This window comes from Acipenser ruthenus, chromosome 22 (assembly GCF_902713425.1).
Source record: "Acipenser ruthenus chromosome 22, fAciRut3.2 maternal haplotype, whole genome shotgun sequence".
NCBI lineage: Eukaryota > Metazoa > Chordata > Actinopteri > Acipenseriformes > Acipenseridae > Acipenser > Acipenser ruthenus.
Genome location: NC_081210.1, coordinates 17571701 through 17593623, shown reverse-complemented (window position 1 = coordinate 17593623; position 21923 = coordinate 17571701). Strand labels below are relative to the sequence as shown.

At 39.7% G+C, this 21923-nt stretch overlaps 1 protein-coding gene across 1 annotated transcript in view; it reads right to left on the bottom strand.

The window, feature by feature from the left end:
* Window positions 1-21923, bottom strand: part of LOC131699416 (A disintegrin and metalloproteinase with thrombospondin motifs 2-like) — a 233400-nt gene that overhangs the window by 155715 nt on the left and 55762 nt on the right. The window contains exon 3 of the mRNA XM_058996040.1: window positions 3181-3343. Coding sequence (XP_058852023.1) covers window positions 3181-3343 — 163 coding nt within the window. The remainder of the gene's footprint in view (window positions 1-3180; window positions 3344-21923) is intronic.

Sequence of the window (21923 nt, the reverse complement as noted above, 5' to 3'; positions counted from 1 at the left end):
GCTGCAGTCTGGTGCTGTTCTTCTGAGAATTACCACATAACACACTTTTTGCTAACTGTACTGGTGCAATGATCAAGTTATGATGTTTAACTAAGATAGGACTAAAAAGTATTAAGAAACATTTAGAAGTGTCAGCTTGCTAAAATTCTTCTTCTTGTTAAGGCGTTGAAAAACATATTTCTCATATAAACCAAGCTAGCACATTATATGCATTTTTACTTAAGGCAATATATGTATTTTGTACCGTTTCAGTAAAGCATTATAGGTATATCAGCTTTCAAACACATTGTAACCACACAGCATGACCGGATACAGTGACATCAATTAAGATGCGTTGGCAGCTGTCAGACAGAAATAAATACTAGAGTCAAACCCCACTAAATTGTTCTCAATCTCCAATCTCAACCTGAGGTTGTGACTTGCTCAACGCAACCTTTGTAGTCTGAATCCCGAATAGAGACTCTGCGTGAAAACTCTCTTACCTACTTGACATCACCTGACCGCTCTGAATTAATTACTCCTCAGGGCGAGAGTAGCACTGTTCTCTGCCTGAAAAATAGGTGTCTTACATATGTAGAATATGCTGACACTGTTAGTTTTAAATAGGTGAATATGATTGTTTTGTATGCCTAAACAACATAGTACTAAGTTTTTAGAATAGGATTGCAGTCTCAAAGGATTGTTTTTAAATTGGAAGTGTGTATTATTAATAAACATGGTCTCTCTGAAGGAGGCTGTTATCCTCTTATAATTATTGTCATGAATGTTTGTTTGTTATTCTTAAAAGGTTTGTCAGGTTGCTTAAACTAATTTCACTTGAGCCTAGAGCACGAATATATGATCCACCAGGAGCTGTAACCCTCCTGTGCCTACCCTTATAAGACATGAAGGTGACAATAGGTAAGCATTGTATAGCTCGGAGAGGTATGGTAAAGCATGGTAAACTAAGGTAAATGCAAAGCTATGGGAAAGCTAAACTGCATGCATTACAGTGGTAATAAGTGTTTTCCCATTTACTGAGGGACAGAAAGCAACCCAAGCAAGATTATGCTCCCAGGTGATTTAAAATTGGAAATTTCAAGTGATTTAATACAAAAATCACCAAAACAGTGATGAGGTGAAATTGAATCAGATTACATTTAAGAGATCTACTCTTGGATATCTTGAACTGAGCCATTGACCACACTCTCGCTCATATGGTCCAGGTGACACAACGTTAATGAGATGGGTGGGAAAGGGCTAATCCACCAACAGTGTTTTGGTGATTTTTTCCAATTATAAATCACCTAGGAACATAACCATGCTTGGGTTGCTTTCTGTCCCTCTGGAAATGAGAAAACGCTTGTTACCAAGTAGGAGCTAGGAGTTTACTGGAGTAAGGTGGAAATGGCACATTTTTGTCCACTTTGACCTCAAATTCTCTAGTTGTAAACAAGATGCTTGAGTCGCATTAGAGATCCAGTGAACATCACAATACAGAAACAAAACAATGACAAAGCAGAACCCTCTTCAGCTAGGAATATATGATAAATAATCTCCAAATGCAGTCCGGAAGCCAGGGTTGGCCTTTTCTGCCTTTTTACTGTCTATATAATTTCACTGAACAAGAATAACAGGCCTCCCAACCCCTTCCCTAAAAAGAACATATTCAAGGAACCGATTTCCTCATAAAACTGGAGAACCCTTCCTAACGTCCCCTGCCTGCCAAAGCAACAATAACTTTAAATTCTGTTAAACGATTACAAGATTTTCCATTCACCAAATTCCACATCAAACGCAGCACCTCAAAAGCCCCTGTAATTACATTCGACAACACAGCAGCCACAAAGTGTGCTATTTATGTGAGAAGGAAGGCCTGGAGAGGGCTGGGAAAGCCTCACATGCTGTAGGTTCTTAGGGTGGAAACGGCTGTAAGGCCACAGAGGCGCACCATTCCCTCATTGTATGTTTTATTGTATTATGTTTCCGCAGCCTGGGCCTCATTTGTTTCCATTAGTTTAGCAGAATGCTTTGATACCCTTATAAAAGTCATTTCAGCGGCCCCACATTCCCACATGACAGGAAAGCGACAGACATAATGCAGAGCAGCTACTTTGTGCCAAAGTCAATCAGGGTCATTAATAATACAATGTACACATTGGTATTTACAGCTTGCAGCACAATGGAATTAGACTGTTCTGCACGCATCCCAGTCTCCCTTCACAAGCTGGATAGCGGAGGGAATAATCAGCAAAGTGCAGCCAAAATATTACATCAGTTATGAACAATGTACAAGGCAATTCTCTGGGGCACACTATTAAATGAATATATCCTTTTTTTTCAAAAAATGTAAGAACATTATATTACATTATTTTTTGTCTTAAATGTGTGTGTGTGTGTGTGTGTGTGTGTGTGTGTGTGTGTGTGTTTTGTACTGTATGTGTGTATTTTCTTTGCTCAATTTAGAGCGCCCAATTATTTTTACCTCTGGTTTTCTCCCCAATTTTGAATGTCCAATTATTTTCTCTTAGGAACTCAAGAGCAGGTGTCAGTGAGTTATTGGCCTCTGGAGGACAAAGGCCAGCTCTACAGAAAACTGTGATTTAATTTAATTTAATTTAGAGTTATTAGTATTAGTTATGGAAACAAAATCGTTTTCACCACAAATCACTGACTCTAAATTTGTTTTCCTCACCAAAGGGTCAAAACCACATTGTTGGTGTCGTGCCCCCTTATAAAAGTTTATCACAGTATTTTTGCAGTTCTACCATGCTTTTCCCATTGTTATTCTATGCATTTACCATAGTTTACCCTGGTTTGCCATGTTTATTAATATGCTTTACCATACCTCACTATTCTTTACAATGCTTACCTGTGCTTTACCATGTTTTCACTATGTTTTAAGGCACTTTAGTGTGCTTTTACTATGGGAAACTTTTCTAAGGGTCATCAGTACCATAAAAAAATAGATCACTGGTGGAATAGCTGAACCAATGTCCATATACACACGTCAACAAATATTATTGTGTTCATAAGCCTAGTCATGCATACAAGCGATATGCAATGGTGAGACCCTCAAGAGCCAGTTTTATTTCAGATGAACCAATGCTTCTGAAGATGTAACTCGATGTCTTGATTAGTTTGTGAACCAATGCTTCTGAAGATGTAACTAGATGTCTCGACTAGTTTGTCTCGACTGACCTTTGCCGTGGAAGTCGCTGGTTTGGTTGCTGGGACTGGTTTTGATGGAGGACTTGCGGTAGACGATGTGTTGCCGACCCCCCTGCTCCTCCTCTCCCATCTCTCCACCCGACTCCACAGGCTCGATGAAGAACTCCTCCTTCTCCATGCGGATCATCCCAGCCTGCAGGGTTAACACAGAAACAATAAGGACCTCTAGTACTAGTATTCCAATTCAAAACAACTACAAACTGAACGCTGCAGCAATATCTTGATTCTTACACGTAAAATAATACTGAAACAGTGAAATAGTGAAGGGTACGCACACTGTATAGTAGTACATGTACAATGTGAATTAGTGAAGGGTACGCACACTGTATAGTAGTACATGTACAATGTGAATTAGTGAAGGGTACGCACACTGTATAGTAGTACATTGTCACACCACGTGTCACAAAGATGGCCAGAGTGGGTGGTGTCAGACCAGATCCAGGAAATAAACAACAGAGACTTGGGGTTTTGGTGAAGCTGAGCGCGTGATCGCGCTCAGCATTTAATAATTAACAGACAGAAAATAAAAAAGGTTGTAACACAAAACACAGGGCACGGCACTGGTAGCCAAAATAAAGAGACAAACACAAACGAACACACACTAACAAACAGGGACGAACACTAAACAAACACGTACTGTGCTGGTCCTCCAGCACCACGTAGCAATTGCTCACTTTCACTTTCTCTTTCTCGTTCTCGTTCTCCTCACTCTCTCCCGTTCTTTCGCCCTGAACACACAACCCCGAGTGAGTCAAACGTGCATCTATATATACTGTTGTGCTGGGATTCAATTACTAATTAATTATTCACTTGAATCCCAGCACGTGAATTAATTACGTGCAACCTTGTGCTCACATATTAATTACTTTAAATGCACGTGAAGTGATGTGCAATCCCGTGCCTAAATACAATTACATCTTAAATAACTCGTGCTGCACACACCCATTTATATCCCGTGCAGCCATCTCTATACACCAACATTTACACACAACACGTAACATATAACACAGAAATGCACACAGGGGCGGAGCACATTGCCACATACATATACAATGTGAATTAGTGAAGGGTACGCACACTGTATAGTAGTACATATACAATGTGAATTAGTGAAGGGTATGCACACTGTATAGTAGTACATATACAATGTACTGTCAACATGGTCTGAGTTATAGAATTGTGAAACATGTCTGGCTTCGTAACTTTTTGTGGGTGCGTTTTTCTTTCCTGAAAGAAATGTGCTAATGCCGATCTCGGTAAAGGGTTTTTAGAATGTAGCCCATACAGTACTCAGTGTTTGTTTAGTCAATGCAGATAGGAGCATCTTCTCGAGCTTTGATCAACCCACCATACACCAGCAGTTAGTATAATCAGTAGTTATGGTAATTGATAACAGTTGTCCACTAATTCATTTAAATGACTGTATTTACAGCATCCATGACTATAATAATCTAATTACATAAAATGCTTCAGTATTGGTATTTTAAACCTAAAGGAATCAACAAGCCTTGCATAAAAACACACAACACACTGTATAAAATCCAGTATCTGAAAATAAACAGACGAAAATAGGAGACAAACTAGAATTCAGTGTTCTTTCAAACAATAACAAAAGCATTCCTGGAGACATGTATTTACATTTGAAGACAATACTCTTACATCTCAGACCCAGTAGTCTCTATCATTGACATTGAACAGAGATTAAATAAAAACATGACTGTGAGTCACGAGGCTTTCTGAATTGAAGCAGTAAGCCTCTGAATTGTGGAACGCACATATGTTACTGAAGCAGTGTTTTTACTGTTCTTTTTTAGTAGTTTACATGTTGGTTGAATAATTGCATCATGCTGTTAGATACGTAAGCTCTCTGGTTCACTGGAAGAGCACGCTGTAGGAAGAGCGCAGTGCAGCAATCAGCCACGAGAACCCATTAGTGTGCACCTGCCTATATACTCAAGATCAATGGAGACTGCTAAGTACATTACAGCAGAACGCAATACACAGAAAGTAACTCTTTAACCGTGGAAAACTAAAGAAATTGTGAGCGTTATAGCAGAGGCCACGGTTAATGCGAGAGCGCTCTACCGAGGGATTACTGTACTCTCAAACACATTTTCATCAGCCTCCACTATATCGTCATTTTCAGGGATTTCATCCTGTGCAGGGGATCATCATAAAGCTGCATCTGAGAGGTTCTAACTCATAAGTAACGTTCATGTTTCAGCACATCCTTAGCTTTGCTTTTTAACAGGTGTTTGCATTATTAAATTGAGCGAGACTCAATGACATTCCTAAATAAGCCAAAGAAAGTAGCATTTAAACTTTGTGAACAGCTCTTGGTGTATTGAGCACAGGAGCACAACATTTTAAATCAAATTAAAATGTTTTAATAAGGATAACGTTTGTATTACTTTAACATTAGCCATTAACATTAGCTATTTTTTTTTTTTACTCAAGAATATTTGTATGTAAGTCTAGAATACTCTAGTATATGCGCAGTTAATAAATAATTGTTCAATAGATTCCTTTTCAGTTAAACAAAAAACACAACTGTCCTCTATATTTGGAATATATTTATTCTGACAACATTACAAAATCCGTTTAGGCAAATTCCATGTCAGTGATCTCGATCACATTCCTAGTGCATCGCTGTGTGTCCCTGATGCCTGTTCTTCGTTCTTGTGTGGATAAGGCAGACGTGTTAAAAGCCAAGGACGCATTGCAAATTCACACTCACCTAAGGAAACTTTATTGTAATATCTAATATGCCGTTTTCTATACCAAGATTTCAGTTGTATAATTCAAATTAAATCTACAGTAGATATCAGCTGTAATATAATGTATGTATGCAGAATTCAAATAAACTACAGTTGCATTGATAATTTCTTGGTAGTAACATTACACTGGGTGCAAATAACGGTGTATCATTTTAGCAATACAACAAACATTCCGTAAGGTTACCAATGGTTAAAACAAGTGAATAAAACTCATTCATAACCACAAGTATAGAAAAGGCTAAAATATTTTCAAAACTACAGATGTTGAATTATCGAGGTAGTCTGTAAGAAATTAACCCTGGTCCTGCACACTCTCTCTCTGTATCGTCAGCATCACAGACGCAGTCATTTAAATGTCTGTTTCAAGGTGAGTTATATACTCTTTCGTTAATTAAAACCCTCTTTTTCCAAGTGCAAATTCACTCCTGATAAATGATGGCAATTAACACGGATTTGCTTTTAAATTACCACACAAGCAAAAGAAATAGTCGCAGGAAGCACTGCTCGTTAAGATATGAACATTATTTCCTACATCAACATAATTTCGGAAATCACATTAGGGTGATTATTTAATAATGAAATAGACATAACGACCGCTTGAAAATTCCAAAATCAATGCTACATACCGATTCCCTGATTAACACTGGAATTATCATTTATGACCGTTTGAAAATCCTGCCCACTGTGTTTTAAGATTCAGATTGAAGGTGGGATAGAATGGTTTGACAGTTAGTTCGGAAATGTTTTTTCCAGCATTCAAAATGGTCCCTTAATTGTTACAACCCTACAATTTAATCTCTCAGTCATTTACTCTGAGGTAAAACCAAATCCAACTTGTATTGTTTTAATCAGTGCTTTACCACTGTGCCAACCAGCTTTCCTTTCATACAGGCTTCCACTGGCACAGGAACTCAAAACACTGCAGATATCCCAAATGCTCTCGTACTCCACACTGAAACACAACCTGTGGGAACAGGAATACATTGCATTTATAAGAAACTTCAGAGCTGCATCTCACTGGTTTTGTGACACTGACAGTTTTATTTTCCTTTTCATAAAAAAGATGCACAAAATAAAGGTGGCGATAAACAGGGGAGCCATATGGAGAGCTTAGCTGAAATGTGCTATGCTTTTTCCACCCACTTGAAAAACAAGGCCAAAGAGAAAGGTCTCTACACGCAAATATATTCCCATAAAATACAAATGGAGCATAAAAAACATCCTTCAGGTCCAATAAACGCTGCTCAGCTTCAATGTGATAGGCTGCTAAGCAGAAAAGACAAAGACCATGAGAAAGCTCAGTTACTGCACCCCAGGGACTGTCATCCCCTTCCAGTGCTGCTGTTACAGTAACACACACCAGCCTGCCCAAGAAACAGTTCCAACAAAGTGTGTTAATCGTTCTGCTTAACAGCGACACATTGGAATAATAGGGAACCATAGTTACAAGACTGTGTATGTGACGGGACTGGGGGGGTGGGGGGGGGTTGGGTCGGAATCCCTGTTTGACCCGCCTATCAATCATGGCGATGACACAAAGAGATTGAGCAAGGGTGTGTCGCGCTAACCTCTTTGATTGGTTGAGGGGCGGGTCTTGGGGGGGTGGTCGATCTGTCCTGTTCCTTTAGTGAGCCCTTGCAGGATACCACACAGCGGAAGCTCTGACCGGAGCAGTGGAGTACGGACTGAGTAAAAGAAAAGGCTGCCTGTTCCTGACACAGCAGCAGGCAGCAGTGGAGAACTAAAACAGGCAGCGGAGGCTGCTGAAGTCAACAGCTGGACTATTAGTTCATACATACCCATACTGGTGAAGTACAGTGCCTGGGACGTTATTTATATAAGCTCAGGGGGAATCTGGGCACCCCTCACAGTATTGAGGGAATAGGAGAACGTCATTAGATTTCATGCCTCGCAGGTTAGCGGAGGTGGCGAGAGACCTTGCGTATAGCAGCACCTTTCTTTGTAGTTTTGTAGTTGTGTTTTTGTTTCTTGTTTTGCTTCCTCTTTTGATTATGAATTATTATTTCTGCACGTACAGAACCTCAGGGGGATACCACTGCTGGTAGCAACACTGAGGGTATCCAAAATACAAGCACTTGTGTGTTTAATAAATCCTGTGCGCCTGTACGGTGTCTCAAAGACACTCTCTGACTCCTGTGTTATCAGTGAATCACCCACACATCCTCTCACAGGGTCTTTTTATAACAATAATGCCAGTGTGTAAGCCACTGTAATGGCATTTTGAGGCTCACGGAAGCCACCAACATGGTGCCTTATAACTGATTCCACTTATAAAGGGGACTGTAACAGGGGTGATTACTGGATTAAGGTATCGGGACACAGAACATTGCGTTTGACATGCCACACATGAGCGCAGGTTTTATTCAAGCGTTCACAAAGAACCTCACGTGACGATACCAACAATGGTAGGACCCATACAATAAAACAAAACAAAACACAGCTAAGAAATAAAAGTTGCCATGACGACGACAAGGCGTTACCTCCACTAAAAGAAGGGTCCCGCTAAAGGTTACGCTGCACTCCACCCTGCTATACTTTAGGGAATCTAATATCCCTGAACTAATTCCTGGTATACAAACCCTGACCCCAGTTACATATACGGCGATCGGTGGTTTCAGTCCTACAGGTTTCTCGTTGTCCGGGTAGCGTGGACAGTCTCCATGGCCCTGCAGCAGCAGTGGTCTGGCTCTTTTGGATTTCCAGCAGCAGCACTGAATTCTCATGGATTTACAGCAGCCCTGAGGTGACCTTTTTGTACCTGACACCCCGCTGGAACACACCCACCTGCTGATTAGGATCCCACAGCTGGCAATCACACACAACAGGTAGGATCTCACAGGAGCGTCAGGTTCTTCATGAACTATTCACATGTGCAGGAACTTCAGAACGTACTGTTCTGAAGTTAAAAATCTGTTCCATGAAAGTTTGATATATATCATCTAAATGTGATGTGTGCACAGTCCCCTGTGCACTGAATTTCTTCTTTAGTTTAAATTTTTGCAATAAATTGTACATTTGTTTCACAACATAGTTTTTTAAAGTGCTAATACCATTAATCCGATCTTCATTGGCCTTATTAGTTAATTTATGAAACAAAGCACTGTGCTGCCTAAAACCTATTGGGTGCACAAATAAGTATTTATTTATTTACTTTTGCCTTTTCCATGCGTTTCTGACAGGCACATGTACAAATAAATAATGGTTGGTTTGTATTTAAATTTAAATATATTTTCTTTGAAAGCCACCCAGGCAGGTTGTTCCTGCTGTAGTGAAGCCCCTCAGCTGCACTCTGGGTCCAGTTCATGTCTACCTGGTTCGTCTTGTCAGTGTACACACAGCACGGAAATCAGCCTTCAAGCCTGGGGTGACAAGGGTGACCGAGGTTGAGGCTCAGAGACAGTTTAAAGTTCAAAATAAAGTTTTTAATTCACAAAAATACAAAATAAACAGGCACGAGGGCCAAACAAAAAGGTTTCTAATAAAAATAAACACAAAACAAAACTTACAAATAAAGTTTCCAGGCTGGGCGTTGCCTTCACTGGACCAAAACTAACAAACCCGCACACACAGACAAATACTTCTTCTCCTTCCAGAACTCTCTCTCCCCAACTGGGAGGCTGAGGCCTCCTTTTATGCCAGGTGGCTGAGTAATAATTGAATAATTAATTGGTGGATTTCTCCCACCTGAAGCAATCAACCTGGGCAGGGAGGAGAATTTAATTCCTTCCCTGCCAGTATTTCTAAGGGCAGAGCCCTGCTCTGCCACACCTGGATTAACTGGACTGTACAGCAAGGAAATGCTGGGACTGTAGTCATGCACAATTCAGTGGCATTCCCTGTTCCTGTGGACTCAGCAGCTTTTGAGTGCTGGAGCCCTCGCTTTTCACCTGCATCACTTGCGCTAGTCCTGACCACCACATTGGCAATGTTCCCCTGTCATTAGAGTCCAAGATCCTGATCTGATGCTGTTTTACAAGCCTTGTCATGCTTCGGAACTGACTTACACTAACTAATTGCATACTCACTTGTTCAATCTGACTGGCAGGCTACTAGAATTAATATTCACTGTTGCATATGGAAGCTGTCTACTTGTGCTATTCAAAAGGGAATTGCTGTGACATTTCATCTGAAACCTGGAGTCTATAGAAATGTTATTGCTTTTCACCAGGACTTGTATTACTATTCAGGTTATGTTACAGATGGACAAAGATGTGAAACCTTAATCCTGCCAACAGTGTTGAAGAGGGCACTGATTATACATCATCCATGTGTTTCAATTGACCGAAATGAAGATTGATTCAGGTTTGTAGAAAGGACACCCAGATAAGCAGAAAGTTACTTTCAGTAATTTACTTAAACAGGAAGTTCCTGAACCAATCCCCATATTAGGCTCCGAGATCTACCTGTTTCTGCCCTCCCACAACACATCCCAACCTCATCCTTGTTGCTATGTATATGCAGCTATGAAAGTGAAGATGCTAGCATAGAGTAATCACTGATCAAATCTAACCAACAACATGCTGTCAGTTACACTGACACTGCATTTACTATCAAAGGAAAAACATGTTGCATTTGTAAGTATTGAATTTAGAGCATTTGTTTTTAGCCACATGCTATTAGCGGTACAAGGGGGTGTTGTGAACCACTGCGTTGGGGAAAGGAGAAGATACTCACACAGGACTGTATATAATCCACTGCGGCACTGAATATAACAATGTACCACAAACTACCATTACAGAACGCACACACCCTTCCACGGTCTCATTGGTGTTAGCCCGATCTTAACCGGATTGGATAAAACACTTTTCTGTTCTCCTGCCTGTATGCCGGGTGTTATGCTGTCAAGTGTGAAATTCACCACTCAAGGACTTAGCAGAAATACAATACTACTGTTTCAGACATAAATGAACTGTAGAGGTATAAAACCAAACAAATCCAGTAAATTAGTTATAATGGACAAAGAGGAACTCCAACAGTAACCACATGTTAGTCCGTGTGGATACTTTTCTGTTCTTGATGGTGCGCTGTATTGTTTGACTTCCTGGCAGATATGTAGAGCACTTAAGATATAAGTTGTGTTAGGCTCTCTACAATATTGTAAGTGGTGCGTCCTTCAGCAGCCAGGTAAGAGTAGATCCAGGCTTGCTGTGTTGACAGCAGAGTATCTTAATGACCTAGCTTAACATCTTCACATTACTGAACAATGACTGAACCACTGTCTTTATCAGTTCCAAAAACATTTTATTCAAATATTAAGACAAAAGAGATCAAAGCACACCCCACAACTCCACTGTATTGAATCACTGTTGCAAAGAATATAACTGTGTAATTATACAGGTATTTTGTCTCCATAATCCCTAGACTATGATACTCCAAATAAGTTATGCTAAATAATATTAATACCAAGTTTCATCACAATTGGATAATTGTTTTTTTCAGACTTGTGGAAAAATGTAGCTAAAGTGTGACATACAAACGCCTCCACGATACCCGTCACAGAATAATACAAATAATACACTTTATTTTCCTAAAAAGAAGAATTTAAATACCGAAATCAGCATTAGATAATTATAAAGATCTAAGGTACATGTGCGTTTCTTATCATGAAATAGCACCATGTGAATGCGTTACTGTGAAGATCTGTTCTTCTTGCCCATCATTTGGTGGCTCCAGCAACTTCCACTGCATTCTTTTTTCTCATTGCAAAGTAGCCCACTGTCTTTGCAAACCCTCCCTTCCTCCCCCATCCCTCCTGAAAGCTGCTGTTCTCACAGCGCTGAGCGGAATCCCTTGACTCATCCGGGCGGAAGAGGACTCCCGAATGGAATTCCAGGAACTTGATTATAGATTTCGAATGGTGGGGATGGTTCGATTGCAGCTCTCCTCTGAGTCACCTCAGGGCTGAATCTGTATCAGCTGTTTTTGATGGTGCTGCTACCTGTTCACAATAGGAGCTCGACCGGTATCCTCACAGTTCAAATACAAATGTCTTACTATACAGAACAGCTGATGAGCAAGCTCTCCTTATAAAAGTTAATGCAAGGACACTCATATCTATCAGCCCTGGGGGTGGTCCTAGAATCGTCTTACCCATCATTATCGGGCTCTTACAATCACATCTACTCGCTCTGTAGTGAATGCTGTCTCACAACAGCAGGGCAAAGCAGCTTCCTGCTCTCCCAGTGTGTTATGTAAAACAACACCGTGCAGAGAAGTCTGTGTGGAGCAGATTTCATAGTGACTGAAGTAGTGATCTACAGCACAGAAAGCTTTACCTTCTTAAAGTAGCGTTTCTTTTTTAAATGAATCTCAAAATAAAACACAGGCAAAGCACAAATATTTTTTCTGTTCTGTTTTTTTTGGCAAACAAATAAGAAATCATAAACATGGGAGCTGACAAAGACAGCAAACAGCCACCCTTTTCATTTGGTGGTTATGCTGCTATTTCGGTTCTGCGGAAACTAAACTAGTAATTATGGACATTTTCTTGCCTCCCCGAATAGAACAGTTCCAGTTCAAACTTACCACAGGGACAGGATACTTAAATCAGCAAGTTGTATGAGAGAAACTTCAGGACAAATGTGTATTTCCATTAGCTTTGCCTATAGCGGAAACTGCAGCTTTAACACAGCTTCTACAGCGGGGGCTTGTGTCTGCTGCAGCCCCGGCTACTGATGGAGTTTGAGGAATGACAATATGAAATAATTAAACTGCTAGGAATTAATAGCAGCGTAAAAGGGGAATCATTTTCGTTTTGATTAAAAAATCATCTGAAAAAACAATGAAATGAACTGTGTACAATTCTACCCATAGACCATGTTTTCCAGGGTAGCCCCAATTGTGTCAAACATATATATATATATATATATATATATATATATATATATATATATATATAGATTTAAAAGTTGTGGATGAACATACACTAAATACAATACAGTACGTTCCTTTCTTAAAGTAAGCTTTCATTTCTCTTCATACATGATCGTCTTCAATTCCATATAATATTAATAAATAAATAAATAAATCAGGTGGTTTGATAAAATAATTTATAGCATAGGCCTGCAGCGTATTTATTACTGCATTAATGTTTTATTTTTATTTATTTTTTTCCCCCAAAGTAACATTGTTTGACACATTTGGGACTACCCTGAGAATAATTCCAAGCAGTCTCACTTTGACATGGAGGGCTGGTCACATCTTCTGGAATCAGATCTTCTTCTTCAGATTGGCTTCGGGTAAAGTGTCTGTCGCGATGGGGTCATTCACGAGACAACCCCATTTCGGGTCTCTACAAATGTAAATTAGCCTGGAGTCCTATATAAACACAAGTAGCTTTCCAGTTAAGGTGAGAAAAAGCAGTAGCTATAGAATCATATTTTCCAACATGTGGAATATATTTGACTTTATTAATGATTCAATGGAATCAACTAAAATTACACATTTCTCAAAGTATAAATTTATTTCCAAAAAAAAAGAAGTGTCACAATTATTGGCACCCTTGTTTTCAGTACTTGTGCACCCTCCCCTTGCAAGGATAATGACACTGAGTCTTTTTTCTATAATGTTCAATGAGATTGGAGAACACATTGGGAGGGATCTTAGACCATTCCTCCATACAGAATCTTTCCAGATCCTTGATATCCTTCGGTCTGCACTTATGGACTGCCCTCTTCAATTGAAACCACAGGTTTTCAATGGGGTTCAAGTCCGGAGACTGAGATGACCATTGCAAAATGTTGATTTTGTGGTCAATTAACCATTTCTTTGTGGATTTTTTAATGTGTGCTTGGGGTCATTGTCTTGCTGGAAGATCCACTTGCGGCCAAGTTTCAGCCTCCTGGCCACAGGCAACCAGGTTTTTGGCTAAAATGTCTTGGTACTGGGTAGAGTTCATGATGCCGTTGACCTTAACAAGGGCCCAGGACCAGTGGAAGCAAAACAGCCCCATAACATCAAAGATCCACCACCATATTTTACAGTAGGTATGAGGTTCTTTTCTGCACATGCATCCTTCTTTCGACGCCAAACCCACCGCTGGTGTGCGTCGCCAAAGAGCTCTATTTTCGTCTCATCTGACCATAGCACCTGGTTCCAATCGAAGTGCCAATGCTGTTTAGCAAACTCCAGGCGCTTACGTTTGTTGGTTGCTCTCAATAAAGACTTTTTTCTGGCAACCCTTCCAAATAGCCTATTGGCATGGAGGTGGCATCTATTTGTAGATTTGGAGACTTGGTGACCCCAAGATGCAACCAAGTTCTGTAATTCTTCAACTGTGGCCCTTGGATTTCCCTTTGCCTCCCAAACCATCTGCCTCACTGTGCATGGGGGCAAGATACACTTGTGTCCTCTACCAGGCAAGTTTACCACTGTTCCAGTGGTTTTGAACTTCTTAATTATTGCCCTAATAGTGGTAAGTGGTATATTTATTTTTTTAGCTATTGTTTTGTACACACTGCCTGATTTATGAAGGTCAACAACCATTTATCTCTTTTCATTTGTGAGTTCTTTGCCTTTCCCCATGGTGATGGATGGCAAATGGATTTCTTATGTGTGTTACCTCATTTTTATACCCCTGTGAAACAGGAAGCCATGGAAGGCCACAATACAGTTCCTTAAGACTGAGATGAACTTAAAGAAGTAGAATGTTAATGCAGATTTAATTTTGTTTGATTTTATTTATAAGAAACTTTAGGGGTGCCAATAATTCCGACACCTATCTTTTTGAGAAAGAATTGTATTACTTATAAAACTTTTTTCTCTGAGCAATTGTATTAGAATAAAAGAATATGGTTTTCCCATATATTTGAGCATAAAATATAGCTCATTACCTATGTTGTTTATTTTATACAGCCTTTTTTGCTCATCTTTATCAAGGGTGCCAATAATTTTGGAGGGGACTATATATATATATATATATATATACACAGTATATATATATATATATATATATATATATATATATATATATATATATATATATACACACACATACACAGTATATATATATATAAAGTTGTAGTCCAAAGTTTACATACTTCCATGTAAATTTATCATTTCTAGAAGTTTCTCAAAAACAAATAATTATAGAAAAAAAAATTGTAGGAAAAGTTTTGCTTTTGGCAAAGAGAAAAAAAAAATGTCTACAATTATTTATGTCAGCAATTTTTTTGCAAAGCTCCCAAAATGCTAATTAAAGTATTCATACCCTGACAAGGAAAATGAAATTAATATCTAGTTGAGGCACCTTTACCAATAATAACCAATAATAACCTCTTTTAAACGATTAGGATATTTGTCAATGAGCTTTTGGCATTATTCTTTAGTGATTTTTGACCATTCTTCAACGCAGAATTGTTCCAGTTCATTCAAATTCCGAGGACTTCTCTTGTGCACTGCCTTCTTCAACTCATACCCAAATATTCTCAATCGGATTTAGATCAGGACTTTGACTAGACCATTCCAGAACCTTGATTTTATTCTTTTTAACCATTCTGAAGTAGATTTTGATGTGTGCTTTGGATCGTTGTCGTGTTGGAATGCAGTTGTGCTTTAAACTAAGTTTTGTAGCGGAGGGTTTCAGATGATTGGCCAGTATCTTTTGGTATGCAATGGAATCCATTTTAACATGTATTAGAACTAAATTTCCTGTGCATTTAGAGGAAAAACAGCCCCATATAAGGATATTACCACCTCCATGCTTGACAGTAGGTATGGTGTTCTTTTCTTTGTACACCTCACCAGACTTTCTCCAAACGTAATGACTATCAGCGTGACAAAATAGCTCGATTTGAGAATAGATTTAAATGTGCTGTAGAAATGACACCTGAGAATAGATTTAAATGTGCTGTGGAAATGACACCTGAGAATAGATTTTGGACAGAAAGCAAAACAAAAAAACAGTATCGGGGGGTGGGGGGGTTGGGGCATCTAAAGTAAATATGACGTTGAAGAAAAGTTTGAAATGGAGGGGAGAAGTACAAACGGGAGTCTAAATTGCCATTACACAGCAAATAAATAAACTAGCTGATCTTGTGAATTACACATTTAAAATATTGTATTTATAATTAAGAACTTTTGATGATATACAGAAAGGTATTATACATTTAACCAAATACTCACCTTACTGATAATAGTAAATATGGCCCTAAGTCTCTTAATACATTTTTTGTAAAGATAAAAGTGAGGGCTTACCTTTGTTTAACATTTGTGTGATGAGCAAGCTTAGCTGGTCTCAACAATAATCACATTTCATCCTTTGATGACTTGGAGGTGGCATTTTAATAATACAAATGGTCATTTTACAAAAATATGAATAAAAAAAAATGTAACAAAATGGCAGAAAGCTTGTATTCCCACCGATGCTGTCCTACTGTAGTACTGCGGTCACGTGTTGTTTGCAAACACAAGGCATGCAGAGTAAAAAAATGATATCATGCTTTATGTTGTCTTGTTTATGTAAATACACCCTAAACAGAGCAGAGCATGAGAATTAAAGTGAAAATGTTCACTAACAGTGTGTCCAGACTTGAACAATATGAGCCAGATAACCACGGTTCGGGAGGGGGGAGTAATCTTCGGCTCCCGACCAAATCCTCCGGCGCACATTGTGCTCGTGAGCGCAGACATTCTGAAGCTCTGTTTTCCTCCCAGACATAGAAGCACTTGCCTTCTCCACTAAACTTTCTTTAGTAGTTTTTTGAGTGTTTGAAGTAAATGATTTTACCATAACACTTCCTAACCAGGCAGTATTGTGTAGGCTACATAACTGCATTTCCCATGCTGCACAAGATTAATATTTCTGACCTTTAGACACTGATTAAGGGTCCCGAGTCACCCACTCACCACAAAATCCATTCGAAACAAAATGTTGTCTGTATTTTATACAGCCTGGCTTATACAAAATGCCCAGCTTGTCTGGCTCTATTATAAACCTGTAATTCAGCGATTATCTTAACCCCGGTGCCACTATTCTATAATACATTGGGGAAAAGTTATATAGCCAGAGGAGTTTGTGCAGATATTTGCTAAACTCTACCTGAAGTCTGGTGGAACACATATCTGGGTGCAGGGAGTTAAAGGGCGTTATCACTGTGAGGAGTGTAGAGTGATCCACATAAAGGGCGTTATCGCTGTGAGGAATGTAAAGTGATCCACATAAAGGGCGTTATCACTGTGAGGATGGTAGAGGGATCCACATAAAGGGTGTTATCGCTGTGAGGATTGTAGAGTGATCCACATAAAGGGCATTATCGCTGTGAGGAGTGTAGAGTGATCCACATAAAGGGCGTTATCGCTGTGAGGAGTGTAGAGTGATCCACATAAAGGGTGTTATCGCTGTGAGGAGTGTAGAGTGATCCACATAAAGGACGTTATCACTGTGAGGAGTGTAGAGAGATCCACATAAAGGGCGTGATCGCTGTGAGGAGTGTAGAGTGATCCACATAAAGGGTGTGATCGCTGTGAGTAGTGTAGAGAGCTCCACATAAAGGGTGTGATCGCTGTGAGGAGTGTAGAGAGATCCACATAAAGGACGTTATCGCTGTGAGGAGTGTAGAGAGCTCCACATAAAGGGCATTATCACTGTGAGGAGTGTAGAGTGATCCCCATAAAAGGCGTTATCACTGTGAGGAGTGTAGAGAAATAAATAATGTAGTCCTGGTCATTCAGGCTCATGCAGTTACAGATCACACAATGCCATACTAAATTAGCTGGAGTACCCTAATGGCTATGAATGTAATTAAAAAAAAATCAATGACAAAAAAGTAATATACAATACTGCAACCGACACTGACCAGTTCATGTGAACCAGTAAGTTTAACCCAGGCCTCCAGAGGTGAAAGGCTATTGCATTAACGGTGCCATATCCTCTGGTGTTTCTTTCTTTCTGCAGCGCCACTTGAACTCCCCACTACACTACCCCAAAGTATATTCCAAGTGTCATCCATTCCAGTTGGGGTGAAACTTGAAAGTTGCTAGGTCACAGGCGAGACAATCAAAGCCTACTTCTTACATAACCCAGTTTAAGCATGCCCGCCCTGGAACATACAAATGGGAACACAATTAATGTATGGCAGACTCATTAAAGGAATGAGTTCTGAACAGAAAACATCCGCTTTTTAGAATCCAGACGGTAATAAAATTCCCCAGCCTCGCGCAAACTTCAAACAGCGCTGGCTTTCAATGTAGGAACAAACAGGAACATAAAAGAGCAGCAGCTGCTGGGAAATGAAAGACTTGAGGTGGAAACCGAAAGGGACTCGGAAAGTGTATGTAAAATCATAAACTTGTTCAAATAATACAGCCATGCGTCTTTCCACAGCGCTACTCCACTATTCCAGAGAGAATGAAAAGCTATGCACATAAAGTTTTATACACAAATAAATGTATAAAAAGTGATGGAGGGAAACATTCTGATTGGTCCCAATGTGTTACAGTTCAAGCATGTAAATGTTTTTTATCCTGAAGTTTGAAACTGACACCCCTAGTACGAGTGGTAGTAGTAGTCTTTTAGAAAAGCAAATAAAAATGTCTAGACTATCAGCAACTGTAAAGCTGGGTAGATGCACTGCCCCTGTTTTCACTATCACAGAGCAGGTCCTGGCTGGCTTTCTCCTCCACTGGGCTCTTCCCCAGAGCTGGGAGGGTTCGGAATGTTACAGCACATGGAACACAGGGAATCACTCAAAGAATGCTTGAGGCAATCCACTCATACGTGGCTAGTCCAGTCCCATACAATAATACTATACTGTAGAGTACAGAGGCTGACACGTTTACACTGTACAGAGCGGGCCACACTCTTACAAAGATCAAGGGAACACTGTATGAAATGAAATTCAAAAGATGTATAGATCACAGAATATGAAAATATTATTAAAACATATAATAATAAAATATGCCACTCCATTACAGGTACATTATCCATATACATTACAGCTTTCCATGGTTTCTTATGTATTAATTGGTATTAGGTTGCTTACGTTTGTATTTGCCATTAATGGTACACCATTGAAACTTGCCTTGAGAGAATTCAATTGACACTTTTAATAAAGTTTAATAAACACTGTGGGCTGGATTCTCAAAGAGTTTTACTAGCTTTTAGTTTCTGCATTTTTATATATATATATATATATTGTAAGACAGCGGGTTGTGTGAGACAGCAGGGAGGGGGTTAAAACCTCCCTGAAGGGAAAAAATGCACATTTGTTTAATTGTATTTTGCTTGATTGTTTTATTGCTTAATTATTCCCTGTACCTGGAGATCATTATTAAATTAGAACCAGGTGCAGGGTATAAAAGAGGAGCAGTCAGAATGCTCAGGGCTGCTGAGTAGAAGGAGGCAGAAGAGGTGCTCCGTCGCCGAGTAGCCAGAGTTAAAGAAGTAAGTGCTGTATCAAACCTGTGTTTTTGTAAGGACGGGGAAACAGCTTAGCTGTCCCGTGGTAGACCGGGTGTTCCTGAAAGTTGAGTTAGTGCTCCAGAAGAGCTAGGTGTTTATTTTGTGTTTTGTTGTGTTTATTTATTTTGTGTTTATTAAAAATAGCGCAACTGCGCAAGAAAATCCATTTCAGTGTCCTGGGTCGTGTTTTTAAAGGGGCAACGAACCCGTGTGAGCTACGGATCTTTCACTATATATATATATTGTGATGAGGTGTGGGGTACTGTGGTCGAGGGCCGGTATTTTGGGCCACGGATTTTGCGCAGTCTGTACCCTTTTTAAGGAAATGTAGTCTTGTTGGTCTGGCGCAACAGAACTTCAATTCCCAGGAGGCCATGGGACTGATGGGCAGCCATTTTAGATGGCATAATTATAAAATAGGTGATTGGGTCATTGATTCAATAGCTGCCTTCAATTAAACAATTGGGGGCCTTTTAAAAAGGGCAGGGTCAACCTGTTGGTGGAGGAGAGTTGGAGAATGAGCCGTGAGCTGTGTGAAAAGGGAAACAAGAACAGAGTCTTTTGTGCAAGGTAGGACCTAAAAGTCCTGGTGTTTTGGAGCCAGTAAGCAGCTTAGCTGCCCGGACTGTTAGGGATACTTGCTTGTTTAGTTAGAAATCCATAAAGGAGTTGGGCTTTTGTTTGTTTATCTTGGATGTTTTTTTTTTAAGCACTGTAAATAATAAACACACAGGTGCCGACCTGTTTGAATCACATTCCTGGAAGTCTGGCTTTCTTTTATGCTAGAGGACAGTGTAAAAGGTCCAGAGGAAGGGACAAACATAACACACAATTTCAGAGTTGTCACAATATATATATATATATATACAGTCGCCACTGCTTAGAACGGGCGTGTTTGTGTTAACGTGAGTCACCCACAGTAAGCGATGGACAGTATAAACTCCCACACAGTAACCTGACATTCAAAATGTCCCCCATCCCCAGTACAAAAATCAAAACATACAAGCCTGTATGTGGTTAAATATTTAAGACACTCATTACACAAATAAAAGGATGTATTAAAACCTATGAATGTAATAAAAAGTACGGTAGTCCATCGCGTATCCGACTGTGATGGGACCAGAGTAAGGGCGGATATGTAAAAAGGTGGATAAATTAATCCTGTTTTAAATACCAATTAAACACAGCTGTAACGATTACTGTACTGTATTATTATTGTTTTGAGACAGCTTTTATTAGGGAGCTCCCCTAAATCCCTTGTTTAGAAAGATACAGGGTATTAATGCTTGTGACAGAGTAGCCTTCTGCCGCGTGGCTGCAAAAAATGCCCATCCCCTTCCCCAGTCCATAATCAGGTCCATTCCCACATTGTCCCGAGCTTTTTGAAGCAACGTTGCATTGTTTGCTGACTGACAGAGTTCCAAGCATGCTTTAGCAAGCGCACAGCATCTAACGGAGACATTTTATTAACATGCTGATGCTGATGCTCATCGCTTTTCTCTTTTCAGCCATTGTTGCTTGCTGTTGCAGTCAGTGCTGTTTTAAACCCGACACTGTGTACAGGGATTAAATAGCTACGGTACAGTCCAGGGGTAATCGCTCAGCAAACAGCTGATTGATCGATCTGTCAAGCTTTTTTTACTACAGTAAAGTGCTGCCTTTTGTATTGAAATCTATGTGAATGGCAAGGTAACAAGGTGTAAACGGTTGATTTGTGGATTAGTAAGAGCGATTACTACAGTATAAGCAGTGCGTTTGTTATTGAAATCTACGTAAAGAGATCCATACAGCTGAGTTTGCCTGAAATATACAATGTGCTTAACACGGTATAAATGATGCCTTTGTTATTGGAATCAATGGAAACATCAAACGCCATTTGTCCGATATAAATGGCTGCTCGAAATAACCCTGTATGGTGTAAGTGGTGGCGACAGGATATACCACACACACACACACACACACACTCATAAAATAAAAAAAAATTTCAATTGACAAAAACATCCAGAGACAACTTGTCAACCTTTATGACAGCTAGTGGAACATTAACCATCCCATTAACAATCAAATACACGTAACAAAATGTGTGCATATTTTACATTGGAAAATGCCACATCTATGAAGTGATGGCAAGACATATTAGAGTCCAAAGTCCGAGTCTTTAGAGTCATGGATTAATTACAGTTTGATATGCGACAGTTCTCGTTGTAGTGCATAAACACTTTGATAATACGCACCATGCTTAAAATGAAAGCTTTGAGGCCCATGGGGTCCTTTAATTTCACAGCTTTAATAGGGCAAGTTTCAAAGAAGCCTGTCTCTGCCATCATATTCAAAATGACCCCATGTACCATGTCCCTCACATGTCCTTTTGAAATTGGAGCTAAGACAAGGAACAGATTTGATTTGCCTCATAAGATCCTTAGAGAGAAATCCTGCCCTCTTTTGTGTTGTGATTTCATACTCATTAGGGTGAGTGCGTCCACAGGCCAACACATGCAATTCCCCTGAGTGATCTT